Source organism: Trachemys scripta, chromosome 1 (assembly GCF_013100865.1).
Source record: "Trachemys scripta elegans isolate TJP31775 chromosome 1, CAS_Tse_1.0, whole genome shotgun sequence".
Lineage (NCBI taxonomy): Eukaryota > Metazoa > Chordata > Testudines > Emydidae > Trachemys > Trachemys scripta.
In genome coordinates this window covers 113,658,239-113,679,757 of record NC_048298.1, presented here as the reverse complement: position 1 = coordinate 113,679,757, position 21,519 = coordinate 113,658,239, and the positions used below count along the sequence as shown (strand labels likewise).

Genomic DNA, 21,519 nt, shown 5'->3' with positions numbered 1-21,519 from the left:
TCCCTTCAGACTACCCAAATGGATTGCAGGATCCAACTTAAAGCCTCAGGGTTTCATCCCCTTCCCACTGGCTGACTCTACCAGTTGCCATGCTGAGAAACACATGCATCACAGACCTCTGCAGAACAGCCCCCGGATCTTTGATACACCCTGCACTATGCTCTTGTGATTGCTTCCAGAGCTGAGGCTGTTCAACATTCTGTAATGAATCTACCTCCTCAGCACCCTCCTTTATGATGGAGGGTACTGCTCAGGAGTCTTTGTGACATGTTTCAGAGTAGCAGACGTGTTAGTCTGTATCCGCAAAAAGAACAGGAGTACTTGTGGCACCTTAGAGACTAACAAATTTATTAGAGCATAAGCTTTCGTGGACTACAGCCCGCTTCATCCGAAGAAGTGGGCTGTAGTCCACGAAAGCTTATGCTCTAATAAATTTGTTAGTCTCTAAGGTGCCACAAGTACTCCTGTTCTTTTTGCGGATACAGACTAACACGTCTGCTACTCTGAAACATGTCACAAAGACTCCTGAGCAGTACCCTCCATCATAAAGGAGGGTGCTGAGGAGGTAGATTCATTACAGAATGTTGAACAGCCTCAGCTCTGGAAGCAATCACAAGAGCATAGTGCAGGGTGTATCAAAGATCCGGGGGCTGTTCTGCAGAGGTCTGTGATGCATGTGTTTCTCAGCATGGCAACTGGTAGAGTCAGCCAGTGGGAAGGGGATGAAACCCTGAGGCTTTAAGTTGGATCCTGCAATCCATTTGGGTAGTCTGAAGGGAAATCACCTGTACTTTCATGTTTTCTGCAATTGATAAAAAAAAATCTGGCCGAAGCCCTAAAGGGCCTAGTGCTAGCTAGATAAAAGGTAAGATCTTGTCTTACATACAGTATATGAAGGCTCACTTCTTCTCTTGAAGAGTTGGGCTTGGGATAAAGCAAACCGTAGGCGATTTTCTTGGCTGAGGTGGAATTCTGAGGAAACTTTAGGAAAGAAGTGAAGGCATGGATACAGTCACTGTGTTGTGATAGAACACCATGCACGGTGGGTCAGCTATCCAGGCCCCAACCTCCTGTGTCCTCCTGACCAAGGTGATAGGTATGAGGAATGGGGTTTTAACAGACAGATGGAAGAGGAAATAGTTCACCGTAGGTTCAAATGGGGGTTTCCTCAGTGCGGTGAGGACTAAATTGAGTTCCTGTGGTGGAGTTGGTTCTTTAATTGGAGGGAAGAAGTTTAAAGAGGTCTTTGAGAAACCTCATCATAGTTGGGTAGGTCAAGACTGAAAACCCCTCAATGAGGGAGGGAAGGCTGTTATAGCAACTAGGTGAACTTTAACTGAATGCAGGGGTAATCCCGTGATTTTTAAACTCAGTAAGTCATTGAGAATGTGTGTCAGATGAGACTCAAGAGGAAGTATAGATCAGTGACTACCAAGTCTAGAAGTGTATTCTCTTATGTAGGTTTTTTGCTATAGTTAGATGCTTGAGCAGTAGGGGAGTCGGAATGAAACATATAGCAGTATGTGAGGCCAAGGAACTCTCAGGGCATCTCCCACTGAGTTCCACCTGTATCCTCCCCTCAAGCAGAATCATCTGCACTTCACAGTGGATGGAGGGAAAAGGACAGGACCCTACTTGTCCTTGACAGGGTTGGGTGTATCCCCTGCTAAGTTTTGCCAAGGTGAACCCTGAATGAAGGAGGCTCAAGCGGGAACCCTGAATAGACACTTCTGAATCTAATAAGGAGTTATCTCCTGTGTCAACTGGAGGGGCAAATAGTGCCAGTTACCAGTGTTTGAGTGAATACAGAGGCCTGAAATGGGTCCTTTAATTGCATCAGTACCAGACCGTGTTAATATTAAGATATCAGATAGTGTCCAGTTAATAGAAATGGAAATGAATATGTGTATCCGCAATGAGTTTATGAGAGACTGAAGACAGTGATGGTACGAGGGGAAAAGACAACATTGAACACGGTAGGGGAGGTTAAGTAGACTCCAGCAAGCGAGATGGTACCAGTGGGGAGCATCTCACAGTACTCCTCAGCAACAATGGCTTACGCTCCTCCAGAATCTGAAGGTCCTCAAGGGTCAAAAGACTAGACAGTACCAGGGCCTCTGGATAGGAAACATCGGGAGTACCAGAGATGTCACTGAAGTACAACTGGTGCCTCCTTCATGTCTGGCTGCTGGAGGTAGTACTGACAATGATTTCGACTTCACTTGGGAGTCCTTATGTCAGAGTCACTGAGTCCAGTGCCAATGTAGGTGCCACTGTAGATAGTTTACCTGATGGTTTCTCGGTACATGGCATGGTTTTTTTAGTCTGTGCTGTGGTCTTGGTGGGAGCCTCAATGATTCCCATAACTAGTCACAAGGTCCCCTGTGACCCAGATTGAGGGTAACTTTTCTCTTTCTTTTCTCCCATTCTGGAGAAGGAAGCCTTCTCTTCTTCAATGGTTTAGATCAGCGGTTGTCAAACTGTGGGTCGTGACCTCAAAGTGGGTTATGACCCTGTTTTAATGGGGTTGCCAGGGCTGGCTTAGACTTTGCTGAGGCCTGGGGCCGAAGCCTGAGCCCCACCCCCCGGGGCCGAAGCTGAAGCCTGAGGGCTTCAGCCCTGGGCATTGGGGTTCAGATTACAGCCCTGCCTTGGACTGAAGCCCTTGGGGCGCAGAGCTCGAGTGAGCTCAGGCTTTGGTCCCCACTCCTAGGGGGGTAGTAATTTTTGCTGTCAGAAGAAGGTCACAGTGCAATGAAGTTTGAGAACCCCCAGTTTAGATGGTTTCGAAGGGTCTGCAGGGTCTTTGCTTACTGCCAGTAGAGACTATCACCAGAGCTCTCTGAGGATCTAATGTACAAAGGGGGTGACACAAATCCCATAGGTCTCAGGCAGCACTCCACTGACAGGCGTTTGAACCTGTCCTTCCTCAATTATTAGATCTGCTCTTAAATCCTGAGCTGATCTTACATTGGGAGGGGATGCGAGATTCCCCGAGGCAATGGAGCAGCTTGAACGGTCTCTGTGGGGGAAAGACCCATGGCAGGTCTGGCAGGCTTTAAAGCCCAGGGTCTTGGGCATAACAAACTCGAGGCCATGACCCAAAGACCTGAGAAAAAGCAAAGGCCCGAATCAGGCAAAAAAAGCAAAGAGGAAAACCCCCTTTTATAAAAGCACAAACTGTGCTAAACAAAAATGAAAAAAATAAAAAACATTTTAGCAACAGGATAGCAAAACAAGAGGCTAGCGAGCAGATGCTGCAACACAGCCACAGGCGAATAAGAAGGAATTGGGAGTGGCAGCGGGTCCATCCCTCCTGATATGACCTCATAGAAGAGCATGAGGGTATCTAGGGCACAGTTGCGGACCCACGTGAACTGCTGATGAAAAATTTCATCACGTATCCTGACATGGAGTATGCACAAAAACACTACTCAAAGAACATTCAAAATCAAAGAAAAGCAACCAAACACGCTGAGAAAGCTTCAAATGCAGTGTAGCAGTTTGTTCTTAGGGTATGTCTACATAGAAAAGAAAAACCTGCAGCTGACCCATGCCTGCCAACTCAGGCTCGCAAGGTTCAGGCTGTGGGGCTGTTTCGTTGCTGTGTAGACTTCTGGGCTCGGCTGGAGCCCGAGCTCTATGACCCTGCAGGGTCGGAGGGTCCCAGAGCTCAGGCTCCAGCCCAAGTCCAGAAGTCTACACAGCAATGAAACAGCCCCGCAGCCCACATCAACTCACACAGACCAGTCGCGGGTTTTTCTTTGCTGTGTAGACATACCCTCAGTGTGTCTTAGTTAAACAGGAGAATCCAAAATGGTCGCATTACACAATTCACAACTGAAGCGACAAAATGTAATGTTCCCATGGCAAATTTATTGCAAGATTGCAGCATTTGCTTTATGTATCTTATAGTCTTGTTGTGTATTACCAATTACAACACTATTATGTGTCCACTTTATGAAGTTTGTTGCTATTTCACTTTCCCAACACCTGACATACTGAGAATCAGATAAACCATAGTGACAGAACAATCACCATTTCATTATATATTCCAATACCGCAAACCCATCTGTAATTCTTAGGGCTGTCGATTAGTCACAGTTAACTCAGGCAATTAACTCAAAAAAATTAATTGTGATTAATCGCACTGTTAAGCAATAGAATACCAATTGAAATGTATTAAATAATGTTGGATGTTTTTCTACATTTCCAAATATATTGATTTATATTACAACACAGAATACAAAGTGCACAGTGCTCACTTTATACTATTATTTTTTAAATTACAAATATTTGCACTGTAAAAATAATAAACAAAAGAAATAGTATTTTTCAATTCACCTCCTACAAGTACTGTAGTGCAATCTCTTTATTGTGAAAGTGTAACTTACAAATGTAGATTATTTTTTTTGTTACATAACTGCACTCAAAAACAAAACAATGTAAAATTTTAGAGCCTACAAGTCAACTCAGTCCTACTTCTTGTTCAGCCAATCGCTAAGACAAACAAGTTTGTTTACATTTACAGGAGATAAATGCTGCCTGCTTCTTATTTACAATGTCACCTGAAAGTGAGAACAGATGTTCACATGGCACTTTTGTAGCCAGCGTTGCAAGATATTTACGTGCCAGATATGCTAACATTTGTATGCCCCTTCATGCTTCAGCCACCATTCCAGAGGACATACTTCCATGCTGATGATGCTAGTTTTAATTAAATTTGTGACTGAACTCCTTAGGGGAGAATTGTATGTCTCCTGTTCTGTTTTACCCAGATTCTGCCATATATTTCATGTTCTAGCACTCTCTGATAACTCAGCACATGTTCATTTTAAGAACACTTTCACAGCAGATTTGACAAAACACAAAGAAAGTACCAATGTGAGATTTCTAAAAATAGCTACAGCACTCAACCCAAGGTTTAAGAATCTGAAGTGTCTTCCGAAATCTGAAAGGGACGGCGTGTGGAGCATGCTTTCAGAAGTCTTAAAAGAGCAACACTCAGATGAGGAAACTACAGAACCCAAACCACCAAGAAAAAAAAGAAAATCAACCTTCTGCTGCTGGCATCTGACTCACATGATGAAAATAAACATACATCGGTCCACTCTGCTTTGGATTGTTATCGCACAAAACCCATCATCAGCATGTACGCATGTCCTCTGGAATGGTGGTTGAAGCATGAAGGGATATATGAATCTTTAGCGCATCTGGCACATAATTATCTTTGACGCCAGCTACAACAGTGCCATGCAAACACCTGTTCTCTCTTTCAGGTGAGACTATAAACAAGAAGCAGGCAGCATTATCTCCTGCAAATTGTAACCAAATTTATTTGTCTGAGCGATTGACTGAAGTGGGACTGAGTGGACTTGTAAGCTTTAAAGTTTTACATTCTTTTATTTTTGAATACAGTTTTTTTTTGTATATAATTCTACATTTGTAAGTTCAACTTTCATGATAAAGAGACTACACTACAGTACTTCATTAGATGAACTGAAAAATACTATTCCTTTTGTTTTTTACTGTGAAAATATTTGTAATAAAAAATAAATATAAAGTGAGCACTGTATTCTTTGTATTCTGTGTTGTAACTGAAATCAATATATTTGAAAATGCAGAAAACATCCAAAAATATTTAAATAAATGGTATTCTATTGTTGTTTAATTGCTTGATAGCCCTAGTAATTTCTACATTTCAATGATTAACGGCTCTGGCTATTAACATTTACTCTGGCCTAATATAGCACGTACACCTGCTTTTAAAAAATACTCTGTTTTTCCATAAGTCATTTACATAGACAGTAATAATGGATCATCTCAATGACTTGGCAACTGAAAAAAATCAACTAGACAAAGGAAAAAGTTATTGACTCTTTTGTTCCAAACACCCAGGTTACTTTAAAAAACCCAATATTTAATACAGAAAATGTACGGTTAAATATTCAAAGAATAATAAAGGACAGCACATTAACTGGATTGTAAACACTTCCACATGCAAATGTTATAATTGACAATGTATGTACTCACATGTCTTCTGGTGTCCAGTGAAGCAAGAGTTTTATTTTTCCAGACTCCTCTTTTCTTTTAGCTATTACCTGACATTAACAGTTAAAATAAACATTATTTAAAAATCACATCTGCAGAATATTTGCTCACATTTACATTCCCTTGCTAGGTTTTATCTCAATTGAAACAACTACTTAGGAAATAAAAATTGTTTCATCAAAGACAGTGATAATTATACGCATAAGAAATCCATGTATAGAACTGCTCAAATAGTTCTTAGTAAGGTTGTAACCCTTTCATTTAAATTTCCCTTAATATTTCATATTTGACATATCCAATAATCACTGAATGAAAATTCAGATGCATCTTGAAATTTATTTTTTTTTAAAGATTTTTTTAAAAATCAGTCAAGATTTTGAAAAGTTATTTCAAAACTGAAATTATTGAATAAGATCCACGAATTTTATGTATAGTTACAAATATGCATGTGATGCTTTATGAAATACCTAAGGAGACAAAGTTACTGTCTGATGGATCTTACAATCTCATTCTAATAAATATTACATCCAAAACCTAATGTTCCTTTAATGTATTTAGATTGCAGAATAAATCACTCAAAAGTTAGGAAATGCTACATTTATGGATGCCTGTGCAATCTTAATTCTTCCCCCTTGTACATACAAACTGTTACTCCTGGGGGAATTCTGAGCCATTGTGCAATTCAGAATTTTGCAGAAATTAACGTGTGTGCAGAATTTCCTTTCCCCCACAGAAATGGGCTGCAGTGCTGCTAGCCGCCACTAGGGGCCACTGGACTCTGCAGGGCCCAGCTTGCAATAGAAGACAATGCTGGGGGAAAGGGAGCTAAAGCAGTGGTTCTCAAACTTCTGTACTGGTGACCCCTCCACGTAGCAAGCCTCTGAGAGATCCCCTTTGTAAATTAAAAACACTTTTTTATATATTTAACACCATTATAAATGCTGGAGGCAAAGCAGTGTTTGGGATGGAGGCTGACAGCTCATGACCCCCCCATGTAATAACTTCGTAACCCCCTGAGGGGTCCCGACTCCCAACCCCTAGTCTGAGAACCCCTGAGCTAGAGGGTTCCTGGCCATGCAGTTCCCAGCATGCCCTGAAGGAAGGAGAAGGCGGCACATAGGAAACTCCATTGCAAAGGTGTACCCTGCAGCTAGGCTCTGCGGAGGGTGAGGAGGTGTGGGTATCTGCGCTGGGGGGTCCCACAGTTGGGGTCTGGGGAGGATGGAGTTTGGGTGTATTGGTTGGAGGGGCCCCTCCAGGTGGGCTTGGGGGTGTGTGGAGGGGTTGTGGGTATCTGACCCCCTCCCAGCTAGAGTGGGAGTGGGGGTGGGGGATGGAAGGGGCCAGAGAAACAGGAATCAGGTTGTCATAGGGCTTTCTTTAACTCTCTACTCTTGGGGGAATTTGTGCGCGTCTGTCTGTATTGTTACAGACATACTTACTGACAGGTATTTTGAAATAAATTACCAAAATATTGAAATGGGCGTGACTATGTAGAGTTAGTTTGACAAATAACATTTGCAGAATTTTTAATTTTTTGGGCACACAATTTTTATTTTTTGGGCGCAGAATGCCCCCCAGGAGTAAAGTGTTCTCTGAATGAGAAAGGGGCCCCATAGTGTAAAAACAGTGTATGATTCATGTGATTAAAGGCTCTCTCTCTCTCTCTCTCTATATATATATATATAGTGTATACACACACACACACACACACACACACACACGTACACAAACACAAAAATGTATATACACAAATTAAGGTTGCACAGGGTGCCAGCTCCCCCAATAGTAACACCCAAGACATTTCAAATGTGGAAGACATGGAACAGAAATATTAAAACAGAAAATGTTTCTCCCCACAATGGGTTTTTAGGAGAAAATGAAACTGCGTTTTTAAATTTAGACTAACTTACAGTATGACAGCATACCACAAATTCTTGGAAGAAATTCAATTGACTCACTGTTCTACAGAGGATCATAAAATTAATTATTTGCAAACAAACCATTCTCTATTCTGCTGGTACTGGAGAGCACTTGCAAATCTATTCCCACAAAATAAATCCTTACAGTCAAGGGCCAGATTTTTAAATATGGGATCCTATACCTAGGCTTCTAAGTCTTGGCCAAGATTTAAATCATAGAATCATAGAATCATAGAATATCAGAGTTGGAAGGGACCTCAAGAGGTCATCTAGTCCAACCCCCTGCTCAAAGCAGGACCAATTCCCAGCTAAATCATCCCAGCCAGGGCTTTGTCAAGCCGGGCCTTAAAAACCTCCAAGGAAGGAGACTCCACCACCTCCCTAGGTAACGCATTCCAGTGTTTCACCACCCTCCTAGTGAAATAGTTTTTCCTGATATCCAACCTGGACCTCCCCCACTGCAACTTGAGACCATTGCTCCTTGTTCTGTCATCTGCCACCACTGAGAACAGCCGAGCTCCATCCTCTTTGGAACCCCCCTTCAGGTAGTTGAAGGCTGCTATCAAATCCCCCCTCATTCTTCTCTTCTGGAGACTAAACAATCCCAGTTCTCTCAGCCTCTCCTCATAAGTCATGTGCTCCAGACCCCTAATCATTTTTGTTGCCCTCCGCTGGACTCTTTCCAATTTTTCCACATCCTTCTTGTAGTGTGGGGCCCAAAACTGGACACAGTATTCCAGATGAGGCCTCACCAATGTCGAATAAAGGGGAACGATCACGTTCCTCGATCTGCTGGCAATGCCCCTACTTATGCAGCCCAAAATGCCGTTAGCCTTCTTGGCAACAAAGCCAAGTGAACATAGTGAAATCTAAGCATTGAAACATAGTGAAATCTAAGCATTGAAAAAGCTACATAAAATACAAGTTAATACAGTTAGTTTACATATGTAGTGTATTTTCCTTAACACCGATGTGTTCATACTCACATTAAACTTTCGAATAACCTACAATCCAGGGTGGGCTGCTTGCTTTCCCATGTACTGGACTATTCTTTGGCTCTCCAATGCTGGACCTAACACTTATATATTGCGCACGCACACACTGTCAAAGAGCTGTACAAACATTAATCCTAACAACTCCTGTACCTCTGTGAATGCATGGCAGTCCATCAAATCCATGATAGGGACTATAAAGCCCGTAACACTGCCAATTCAGAGTATGTCAGATCCACAGATTACTGCTGAGCTTTTAAAGGTAAATGCATTTGTTCTGCAAATGACTTTTGCAAAATGTGCAGGACTAAACTCTAATGTCAAGAAGTTACGTAGATGTTTGAGGAGGATGTTCATAAGCTGTGACAGAACTGAAGCCCTTCCCATGTTACCATATCCAAGCAACGAATGCCCAACTATCCTCTCCAAACTAGCCCTATCCATGACATATTTTCCAGGACTCTATAATAAAATAAGTTTGATGTCTGTAGGCCAAGATACCTGAAAAAATATGACCTGACCAAAACATTTTAAAAAATCGAAACACTATTTTGGAAGTGTCTCATTTCACATGACTTGTCAAATGCCCCTGGAATCTAATAAAAAAAAGATCTGCCTTTGCTCAAAGACCTCATAAATAATCTGAAGGACAAAAGAATTTCTTAAAAAATAATATAGAAGTGAGGCAATGAGGGGGAAAATCAGTTTCAGGACTGAAAGTTAATTGTGACAACTATAGAGAGAATGGCATCTTCTCTTAATGGGAGACTAAATCCTTTGTATTCTTGGATACAAAAATTGTGCAATTAAGCCAGTATTCACCACAGTGGAAGATGTTACTAATCACCCAGACATTGATGCTAAACTTCTTTTAATCACTTTGCAAGACAGGAAGAGTCACACAGAGTAACAAAATGAAACAAATCAAAGAAAAGATTGTTTTCATTGTGGCAGACAGCAGAAGTACATAGAAATTGCTGGTTGCAGATGCAAGCATACATGTCAGAATTCTGCAGCTACAAAATTGCACAGGGACAACCATCCAGCACAGGCCATTAACTTCCATTGAAGTGATCTTCCTGTCCCAAATAAGCCCTGCTTGTTGAAATCAAAACTATTGATAGAAATTTGTTTACTTAATTGATACTGTTATGTAACAATTTTGCATGTTTTCAGACACTAAGGAATGAGCAGGCACAAGAAAGGTTAATTTGCTACTTGAAAAATTCCACTTTCTTTGATACTGAACCTTTCAAATGACAACTATTTTTCACTTCATGCAAATCACCGGGAATACATTTGGAAGTGGAGACCCAGACACTAGGATTCTGTTACAATCCTGCTGACACTATGAATTCAGAGAACTGACCTACCTTTTGAGTGGTCTATATGCAGCCATTCTAGAAAGTAATAGGACTGACTCATTCATCAATATCATGCCAGCAACAGAACAGGGAAAAAAAATGACAGAGTAATCAAGTCTCCAGATATGCCTATACTCCCAGGCATTTGCAGTCAGGTTCATAAGAAAAGACTGACTTGATTCAGTTTCATATCCCCTTTCCTTTAAGCTGATTTGACAGAAAGCAAGCACACTTTCAGAATAAGCTTGAACTGTTTTCTTCTAGTACACTTAGGCTGATGACATGGTGCTTATCCGTGGATAAGAACACTGACAGTTACCTGTCACTTGAATTGATTTAATTAGATTTCACCTTCACTACAAAACAGGAATTAGTCTTCTTGCCAGGCAAAGCTTTTCTGTATAATTTTGTTATATAAAAAAAGAAGTCTACTCTTTAATTATGCTTGCTTTTAAGTTATCAATGGACATTTAAAGACAGAAGACAAAACGGGGTGATTTCATTTACCAAAAGAAAAGCCCATCATACAAATTATAGATAAAACTAAATTTAACTATACCGAGGCCTGGTCTACATGGCAGCGACAGTTCACAGACATGTAGCTTGCAACACAGCTCTGCCGAACCTAGCATCGTCCCAGGCCTGCTGAGTGATGGCTCAGGAGAGGGCATTAACATGTGCACCGAGGACCACGTTGTGGCTTGACAGATATCCTGGATCAGGAAGTGTGCCAGGAAGGCCGCCGAAGATGCCTGCGTTCTGGTCAAGTGAGCTCGGCGGTGGAGGGACTCCCACCAACTCAAAGCAGGTGCAAATGCAAGAGGTGATCCAGTTAGAAATCCTCAGCCCTTCATTCTATCAGCTGTAGAGATGAAAAGCTGAGTCAACTTACGGAAAGGCTTTGTCCCATCTAGGTAGAAAGCCAGGGCCCTTCTTAAGTCCAAAGCGTGAAGGTGCCTCTCTTCACCAGGTTCATGGCGTTTGGGGCAGAAGACTGGAAAAAAGGTGTCCTGGCTCACGTGGAAAATAGACACCACCTTGGGAAGGAAGATCGGGTGGGGCCAGAGCTGAACCTTGTCCTTATAGAAGACCGTGTACAGTGGTTCTGAGGTCAGGGCTCGCAGCTCGGCAACTCGCCTCACCGACGTCACTGCCACCAGGAAAGCTACCTTCCACGATAGGCGAGACAGGGAGCATGAGGCCAAAGGCTCAAAGGGCGGACCTGTGAGCCTGGACAGAGCCAAAATTGAGATCCCAATGAGGGACCGGGGATCGAACTTGTGGAAAAAGTCTCTAAAGACCTCTGAGGAACCTGACCGTCATGTCATAGGAGACCACTGTCTGCCCCTGGATTGGCAGATGAAAGGTGAACATGGCCAGCAGATGCATCCTGATAGAGAAGTGCGCCAGGCCCTGATTCCTCAAATGAAGCAGGGAGTCTAAGATCGACTGCACCAAAGAATGCGAAGGGGAGATGTCCCATTTGGCCGCCCAGTGGGAGAACCTCATCCACCACTTTGCTAGGTAAATCTGTCTAGTCGAGGGCTTTCTACTCTCAAGGAGGATCTTCTGGACCACTTCCAAACAGGCCCATTCCTCAGGATTTAGCCACGCAACATCCAAGCCATGAGGTGGAGGGACGCGAGGTTGGGGTGCAAGAGGTGGCCGTGATCCTGTGACAGCAGGTCCGGTCAGTTCAGCAGGGGCCACCGAAGGATCGCTGCTAGGCTTGACAGAGTCCCAAACCACTGCTGGCCACACCGGGGCGATCATGATAACCTGAGCCTCGTCTCTCTTGATTTTCGCTAGGACCTTGCTGATGGGCAGAATCGGAGGGAACGCGAACGTTAGGCTTCCTGCCCATGGCAGGAGGAAGTAGGTCCAATAAAAGATATTACTTCATCCACCTTGTCTCTCTGAGAAGGAACCACGTTGATTTGAAAATTGTTTGACAGTAGATGCTGTCAGAAGATAAATGTTTAGCAAAACTGTATGGTGGTGCATAGCGAGGAAGTGTGGTCTCCCTCAGAGAAGGACCAGGAAGGACCACAACCCGCCCCTTGGGCTGCAGAGCCAGGAAAGCCATGCCTACCCCGCCGGAAGCTGAGGGGCGGGACAGGAAGAGGAAGTACAAAAGGCAAGCCCTGCAGCTCAGTTGGGCTGGAGCTGCCAAGAGAGACAGAAGCTTCTCCCCTGCCTCCAGAGTGGGACGTTGAGGAGGAGCTCCCAAGGCTGCTGCCTGAAGACTGGCCAGAGTTCCCAAGGCTGGCACCTGACAGATGCCAAGGGGCTGCCCCGATGACTGGCTAAAGCTCCCAGGGCTGCTGGCCGACCAAGGCATCGACAAGCGGCTCGAGTTACCGCTGATCACCGATCCTAGGGAGATGGAGGACACCTACAGCACAGAGGTACCTACCTCCCCAGCATTTGGAAGTAGCCTGGGGAAACTAGACGACAGTCTGGTTGGACCTTGGCCTAATACTAGGTGGGCATGTTGCGGGTGGATCCCTGCTGATCCAATTGTGGACCACTCGGCCACTGTTAGGGCCCTGGGCTGGGACTGGTGGAGTAGGGTGGGGAAGGGTCCCCCTGCAACCCCACTCCTGGGGTGGCAGCCTCCCCGCATTAGGCCAGGAGGCCAATATTTGGTGCTCACCCCTGCCTGAGCCCTGAGACTGCCTTACCACTCTGTCCTGGTTGCAGGCCAGAGCCCCTAACTGCTTGCTGCCCTGCCCCAGGGTCTGGGCTTACAGACTGTGTTACTGTGTCCTGATTGCACATTGGAGCCCCTAATTGTTGGTGCCATGCCCTGCCTGAGGGCCAGGGTTCATAGACTCGCCATTGCCCTGCCCGGATCAAGCAGACTGAGCTCTAAAGACTGTTAATACCCACTAATTGATTGCAATGCTAAGGGCTCAACAGCCTCAGAGAAAGACCAGGACGGACAACCACGCAGGCTTACAAGAGGTATGTTAGGGAACAAAGCAAAAAGTACATATGCCACTGGGTGCACAGAAACAAAGGCTTGGACTTCTGGACAGAAGCTCCACACAGACAACTCATTCAGAACATCAGGGGTTGAATTTGAAGGATCAGCAGCTAGCCCCTGGGAAAAGGAAGAAGGTTAGTGAGTTAGCTCCTGTGAGGAGAAGCAGCACTGATGGGTTTTTATAAGCTTAGGCTGTCCTCAGTGGAGTATGAAGTAGAAAGGTTACTGAATGTTGTTGTTTTGTTAGTATTATGTTTACTCTTGTTAAATAAGTTTTGTGTTTTGTCAAACCCAGGGATTGCAGGTGTAGTCTATCAGTGAGCTTTGAAGAGATCTGCAGGCTCCTCAAAAGAGTTAAGAAAAGCAGCCAGCAAGGCTCGATATTTACAGGCAAGTTCCTGAGATTACCTCAGACCTTAGTCCATCCCATGCTTTGCTGCTACCCACATTTGCCATCCTTTCCTGTCAACTGCCCTTCTCTCCAAATCTTCCCTAAGAAGATTAGATGGGCAAAAAGGATGCACTGATGTTGCACAGGTGCTTAATAAGGGTGTGCACCGAGGAAGGGGCAGGTCATGACAAAGCCTGTTTGTTTATTTTTAAAGTGGAAGCCTTTAAGGAACAGAGGATCAACTCTAGTCAGAATTGCACGTGAACAGAAGTGATCAGCGCAAGAAACCAGGACCTAAACAGAGGAAATAAGTACCCCTCTAGAATTAACAGCAACTTCAACTGAATAGGCTCAAGGTTGAGTTGCTAATTATTTTATAATGGAGAAGTTAATAATGACTAACCATTACAGGTTAGTACATAGTTATAGCATGCAATTAGATATATACTTATGAAAGGTATATTTTATGGGTTTTCCTAGACAGAAATTCTAAATCCAATTCACTCTAATTTTTTTTTTTCTTGTAACTTGTATCATTAGCTTCTCTTACCCTTACAGAACATGGATTACTTGGTACCCTAAAAAGAGAACTGAATAACTAGTTTGACAGGGATGACGGATTCTGTAGTCACACTAAGTAAGAACACTTTTGTCCCCTAAATTTACACACTAAACTGACCAGAACTCTTTCCCTGAAAGACAAACCTCTAAAATTTTGAAAAGTCAAGTTAAAATAGATTATCCAAACAGCTACAGAACCTCATCTATCAGAAATAGTGCTGCACTAGTAGTTAGTAATTCTGACTCTCCCGTGGATCTAATTTGGAGAGGACCAGAGTCACAAGTAGTGCTCATTTCATGGTGAAAACCATAAATACATGGACAGTCAGTATGCAAACCAGCCACTGTAATATTAGCAACTAGAATATTATGGCCTCTGTTTGCAAAAGCCACAATATAACTGAAATAGTAGAAGCTAGCTTTGCTGTCACCATACTGCTGTGAAGACTCAAAGGTCCTCTAAAAAAGGCATTATTTTTAAAACTAAATTTATTCCACTCATGTGAAATATTTTATTTTTAAGTGTACAGTTCACCCTGTTGTAAAATAAAACATTTTATTAGGTACGAGATGATAATTTTAAGTGGGTGAGTTATGTATAGTACTATTTCTTTTTAAAAAGTCATATACCTTTCTTATAAAATACTTACACCGTATACAGGAATCTAGTTGCAGAGGGAAACTGAATCACAGTACATCTACTTTTACAGCACTGATCATCTGATAGTCTTTCTAATTAGGAATCAGAAAGGTTAATTATAGATAAACGGTAATCTGCTGACCTCTTCTGGAAAGCAGAAAAACCCCACCTTCAAAAACAAAAAAAATTGGCAACAACTTAACTTCCTGTATTCTATAGCAACTACATTAAAAATGTGATATCAATAAACATATTTGGAATGGTCTCTCATAAGTGGAACTGGCAAGAAACAGAATTCTGAAATAAACCCAGAATAAGATATAGTAAACATTTTTATACTTCTAACTTGCCTGCAGTGAAAATAAAAATACCTAAAGAGATGGGAAAATAGTGTATATATATGGTGGTGTTCAAAGGGGAAGTTTCACAAAGCTTTAGTTGAAAAGTCTATTGGAAGCCAGAAATCTCTCTTGTGGGAGAAGTGGGTCAGCCTTGAAATATTCCAAAAGAAAGTAACCCTGTCAATTTCAAAGCGAATCATAAATAGAAAGTATCATCTTGAGAAAGCAACATCTGAGGCAGACAAACTACAAATTGCAAGTTTGAACGGAGATTAGAATTGGTCACTGGCAGCTAAATAGAATGTGATGTCTCATGTTTTCTACTTAGCTCAAGTATGAAGACACTCCAAATGCCAACAACAAAGATTACAGTAAGTCAACCAATTCTGAGTATAGTCAAGAAAAAAATAGGAAGAATGTAAACATGCAGGCATCTAGTCAAAGTAAGCAGCAACTACTACAGTCAAATATCCTAGTCAGATAAGAAGATAAAACTTTACCTATCACAAAAATCTTGCTCAAAGAATTCAATTTTGATAAAGTTATATCACCAAGAATCTAACATTTGAAATAAACTGTATGAGTTAACAGTGATATTCAAAGCAAACCATCTCATATTTGACAAGAATTTATTATATACTACACAAAAACTTTAGTATGTAGTCTTATTAATGAAACAGTACCCCAACTGTCTAAATTATCCTGCTTATAGAGGAATAGGATCAAAAACGTACAAAAGGAGTGCCTTCGGTAAGGGGTGAGACATCAAATCTATAATTACTATTCCCAGATTTTTCTCCCTAGTAAAGACTTTTAACTTTCTCTCAATGCAGAGACATCCATCATATACAATACTGTATTGTGCTGACTCCATTTTGTTCCACCTAGTTTCCAGCAACCAAGTCCATTTTCTTTTGGATTTTTTCTTCCTTTGGTGTAAAAGGCTCTCACAGATTACAATTCCCATTCCCACCCCTATTTGAAGATGTCCTATACATGTGGGCTGTAGCTGTAGCACTATTTGCCAAACTGCATGTGACAAATCTGAAATTTGGTGTTGATGAGAGCTAGGCTAATATCTAGGGGTATTTAAGTTGACTATGACCCAAGTACCTAAGTGACTAATGGTCTTGAGATCTAGTCAGTGCCCCATCTACCCACCATCTCATGAGTGGTGGACATGAGGAAGAGAAGGAAGCCCCCGCCTCCAAAAAGTCAGTTTGTACCAACCGGGGGGGAGGGGGGGGGGGAAATGGAGGACAAGGGGAAAGAGTCCACAAAACTGCATTTAGGGCCTACTTTTAGAGCACAATCTTTGACCTGGTCACACTTCCTTACTCATGTTGCCAGAGCTGAGCTTCCACACTTGCTGAGAATCTGGCCAGATAGCCTTTTTGGGGATAAGGAAAGAATTTTCCCCTCCAACTAAGACAGACGAGTTATAGGAATTTTCACTTTCCTCGCAGCATCCTGGAGGCGTGTTTAATTAGAAAAACATGGGAGGATAACAATTAAAATACAATAATAGCAATAAATGGAGCATCCGTGGTCGCTACTTACAGCTCATGTGCACTGTGGGTAAAAGGACTTATGAGTTCGCCAGCTGAAGTAAAACTCCAGCACCGGACACGTAAGTCAATAGGCCTGTATCCTGTGGTGCATGGGATGGGATTGAAGTCTTAAGCTTAATGCACCCTTCCCATGGGCTGGATACAACAGCTGGGCTGAGTCCTGTTCTTGGGTATGGAGGGTTAGGCCAAGGATAGCCCTCCTTCCTTTCTAGCAGTTGTATGCCTTAAAATCAGTTAACCCTCCACTGAACCCAATTAAATGCTGGTAGTTCAGCGGACCACAATTCCCTTCCCTCCCAACAGTTTTGTTAAAAGTTAATGAATTAGTGGCCGGTTGCTTAAAATTCATCAATATGGCTGTGTCTACATTCTCTTGCATATCCAAATCACCTGACCTAGGAAGGAAAATTGGGATGCGACACTTTTTGAAATTCCTATATTTCATCACTGATGGAATACTATCACACAATTTTTTTAAGTGAACCATGCTGATCTCTGCATCAGTGTATATTAATATCAGTCCTGTCCATCTACATATTCTTAATAGGAAACCTAAAATACAATACTAAAAATATTACACGTAAAAGGAACTGAAATTGAGTTCATCAGCAGCTACTTGCCTAGTATTTTGGTGGTATGCTGATGGGAACTGGATAACAGTGAATTTTGATTAAGATATTTATCTTGGTCATAACTTTTATAATGGAGAAAAGACCTTGATGTAGATCATGGTTGGACATCCCCCATCAGTCCACCAATAGGACCACACATAAACAAGCATACGTACTTTATAGGACTTTGTTAATCTCTCTTGATAAATATATTTTCAACTATTCTCATTCTAGTATCCTTTTTTTATTTTTTATTTTTTAATAGTAAACCCTAAAAATTCCACATTATGATACTAACATGAACTCAGACTACAAAGCCAATGAAATGAGTTTTGATTGAGAAGAGACCTTGAAATTAAATTGTTCATCACTACATATCTACTGTTAAGATATCGTCCAAACCTAGGACACAAAACTGGGATTACTGGAAATAACTGCCAACATATCTTAAAAATTAAATTCCTTGATTTTCTTGTTTTTAATAATAAGCGAAAATTCCCTATTAATATTTTTGCACGTGGAACATCATTAAGAACAAGATCTTCACTGTAGCCATTACACTTTTAGATACACAAATGCAAATATGAAGGAGGAAACAACATAATACTTACAGTACTATGAAATACAACACTATGGCCTTTTCCTAAACTTTCTATATGAGCTGAGAGGTTGAAGCAGATGGCTCGATGTCGTATGGCATCCAGTGTTTGTGCATCAAAGAAGTCATGTGGTCTTGCTGGAAAAAAAAAATCCTTACTGTTAAACTCCAAGACATCGCAAGCATTCAAATACCTGCAAGTACTTTATATTTACACCAAAAGGCTGTGAAGTGTAATTAATAAGTCAGTTATTTATATTGGTAGTGAGCATCGTATCTTGTCAATATGATCTAAAGATTATTTTGGAAAAAAAAAAGGGGGGGGGGGGGACTGACTCATAAAACTGGCTCTCACCTGCCTGTCTTTCAAGTTTGCTCAGAAACATTTATTTTTAAAGCTTTCACTTTAAATCCCAGCACAGCATCAATATGTGCACTAAACCTCACTGTAAATCCTTTTGCTTTTACACTGCTGGAGTACATACTATTCTTTTTTAACCTTCAGTATTAAGAATAAGGATTTCAGGATGGATTTACTGAAGAATGCAGCTTCCCCAGAAGTACTGCACTCTTCTTAAAAAAAAAAAAATGTAGTTCTACTGCTCAAACTCAAAACAGATCAACTCCTTTTTAACAACTGGGAATCCAAATGTATGGCAAAAGAAATATTGGAATGCTTCCCAGCACTGCAATGAATATATTTGCAAACCTAATTCTCCAAACCACCCTGAAGTGCTGTCCAACTAGTTTCACTACTGCTGCTATTACTTAATTCAAAGTAGTATTTAAAAAGGGAACTCCTCATACTTACAACATACTAAATAGCAATGGTAGACAAACTGCATGATACTCCAGCAGACCCAGGGAAATCCAGGAAGTGGAATCTCACTAGAGGCCTAACTAAATTACAACTAAAGTTTATCCACTGTTACGCCAATTGTTTCAAAGACAGACTGACTATGCTATTCTATATGGAGTGTTGTTTCAGTCAATCTTTTTTAGTGCTGCAGAGGAACATACATCAAGTTTAAACAGCACTTCAACTATACTGACAGGGTAAGAAAATCAGTAAATGACAAGAAATTCTGACTCCCAAACCAGAGGGTTTATCTGTGGATCATTATGTCTAAAAGTTGACTGAGGGTATATATTTTTTAAAAATCCACGTATTTATCACATGCTTTTAAATCAAAGCACAAAGGACTAAAGCAAAATTAATATTGGTGTACTGGCTATCAACTAAGTTTTTGGTTTTTTTTTAAAGCCAGTTTTAAACTCTAGTACTATCCTACCCTCTATGTATACATTGTGCAGTACTTCATTTTCTATTGTTTGATAATAAACAAACTGTTGATATTAAAACAAAAATGAACACTTGCCAATTGTGCTCCAACCATTCCATCAGACCTTAAGTTTTAACTTACAGTTTTAGGTGAAGTGGTATTAACATCCTTCTGGTACTGTACAGTCATTGGTTGGGTGAGCTGAAGGTTGGTGAACTAACAGAACTGATTTGTCTCAGGTGTTAAAGACATTTGTTTGTTTTTTGGCTAAAGGTGGACCTTACTGGCAAACACTTCAAGAACTATGAGTAAGAGGCTGCTATAGTAAATGATTTGGGGGGGTTTAAAGGAAATTTGTCAGATCTAAGCTATTATTAAGAAAAGCAGAAAATTGCATCTAGTTAAAAGGTATTTGCAGTTAAAAATACATATTCTCATCTTACTCTGTTAAAAATATTTTAGGCTTTACCTAGCATACATGAATGTCATATTAAAGTACATAATGTTAAGTTTTGCTGTAGTAAGGACAATTTAAAATAATCCTTTAATTTCATGTGACAAATTTTAACAGTTTAACCCTGCATTTAATCTCTACTGAAAGATAAAGTAAAGGTTAGCTCATAAGAAAAGCAAATATTATATCATGGGCTATATCACCATACAAATTGAAAATTATTTAAGTTTTTAAACAACTTCTACTCTTTCCCCCCCTCAAAAAAAAAAAAAAAGTTTAGTTATCAAATATTTAAGAACAATTCTGAAAATTCTACTGGAAAAAAAACTATTTTCTACACTCTTAGGACCAATTACTGCTTAGACGTTGGTTTTCACATAATGTGCCTTATTCTCTCAGAAATCAATACTGCAAATTAGGCAATCATCTCAGTTGTAAATGCTCTCCTGCTGAAATCAGATAACCTAAAATTGTAGGCCAGGTCACAAGAGGCTACTGAAGCTACCATTTTTTATACTGAGACTTTATTCTGTCAAAGCTGTAATGGCTGCAAAATGTACCTTTGTTTTAACACAAAGCCATGGCCTTGTACACCAAACAGCTTTAATACTAATTTTCCTTGTTCACAATACAACCATAAAGATATTTTTGTACGAATAAAACATGTACAATAATACTCTAAGGCAAGTGTGGTATTTGTATTAGCACTATGAAAGCCTGATTTGGCATAATACTTGAAGCTTCCACAACTGCAGGGATTCTCAACCTTTTTCCATCCATAACCTCAAACCACCAGCTTCTTTCTTCTCTGATCCAATATCTTGGATCCGTTACTCAAATGATCCAAATGCTGTCATATATAGTTTTTTAAAGTTCATTGTGCCATATGATGCTACTATCCAAATAGATATAAGCAATAATTCCATCACATTGAAAAAGTTGTAATTCAGTACTTGACAAATCCACTCACCAGTGGTGAGTAAGACTTTCTGTGGTGAATGGGGTGGCTTAACAGTCTCTACGGAATCTAAGCTTTCATTCTTAAAAAGTTGAATTTTGAGCTTTTGAGTTACAAAGACACCTTTTCCAACTGTGACTCAAACATAAACCAATGCAGTCCCCTTCCTGAATCTGGAAGTAGCATGAAACAAGGTTTGTAAGCTACACTTGAAGCCTAAATCATGGTCCCAGTGCATAGCCTGAACAACCATGTTCTGTTTTAGGAATTTCCTCCAACGCCTGGGCAGGACCCTCTGCTCCCATAAAGCATCTCTACAGCAATGGGACCAGTCCATAGCAGCTACAGGATAACACAAATTCTAATGGTATATTCGATGTTTCTGAAACTTTTCTAATTCATATTAAAATGTTTTGTACATCTCCGAGGCTACGTTTCTCAGAATCAGTTAGCCACTCAGCGTCCAAGCCACAAGATGAAGAGATGCCATGTCTGAATGAAGACTCTTCCAACTGTCCTGGGAAATCATGTTCATAGACACTGACAACGTTTCTGGAGGATGTCTGGAAAGTTTCAACCAGTCTGTGTATCAGTACTGTCTGGGCCTTGCTGGTGCTAATAAAATCAGTAGTGCATAGAGCTGGTCGGGAATATTTTGACAAAGCATTTTTTCCACTGGAAAATGTGGATTTGTCAAAACAAATTATTTGCAGGAAAAGGTTGGTTTCAATTATTTTTTCTACATTTTTTCCCAATCTGAAGCTGCCAAAATGTTTCGTTGCAACATTTTTAA

The 21,519-nt window shown here is 41.1% G+C and overlaps 1 protein-coding gene across 3 annotated transcripts in view; it reads right to left on the bottom strand.

Moving 5' to 3' along the window:
- Nucleotides 1-21,519, bottom strand: part of AEBP2 (AE binding protein 2) — an 84,244-nt gene that overhangs the window by 7,678 nt on the left and 55,047 nt on the right. For all 3 annotated transcript variants that reach the window (XM_034782192.1, XM_034782183.1, XM_034782200.1), the window contains exons 5-6: nt 18,045-18,169; nt 6,034-6,101 (exon numbers count right to left, since the gene is read on the bottom strand). In XM_034782192.1, coding sequence (XP_034638083.1) covers nt 6,034-6,101; nt 18,045-18,169 — 193 coding nt within the window. The remainder of the gene's footprint in view (nt 1-6,033; nt 6,102-18,044; nt 18,170-21,519) is intronic.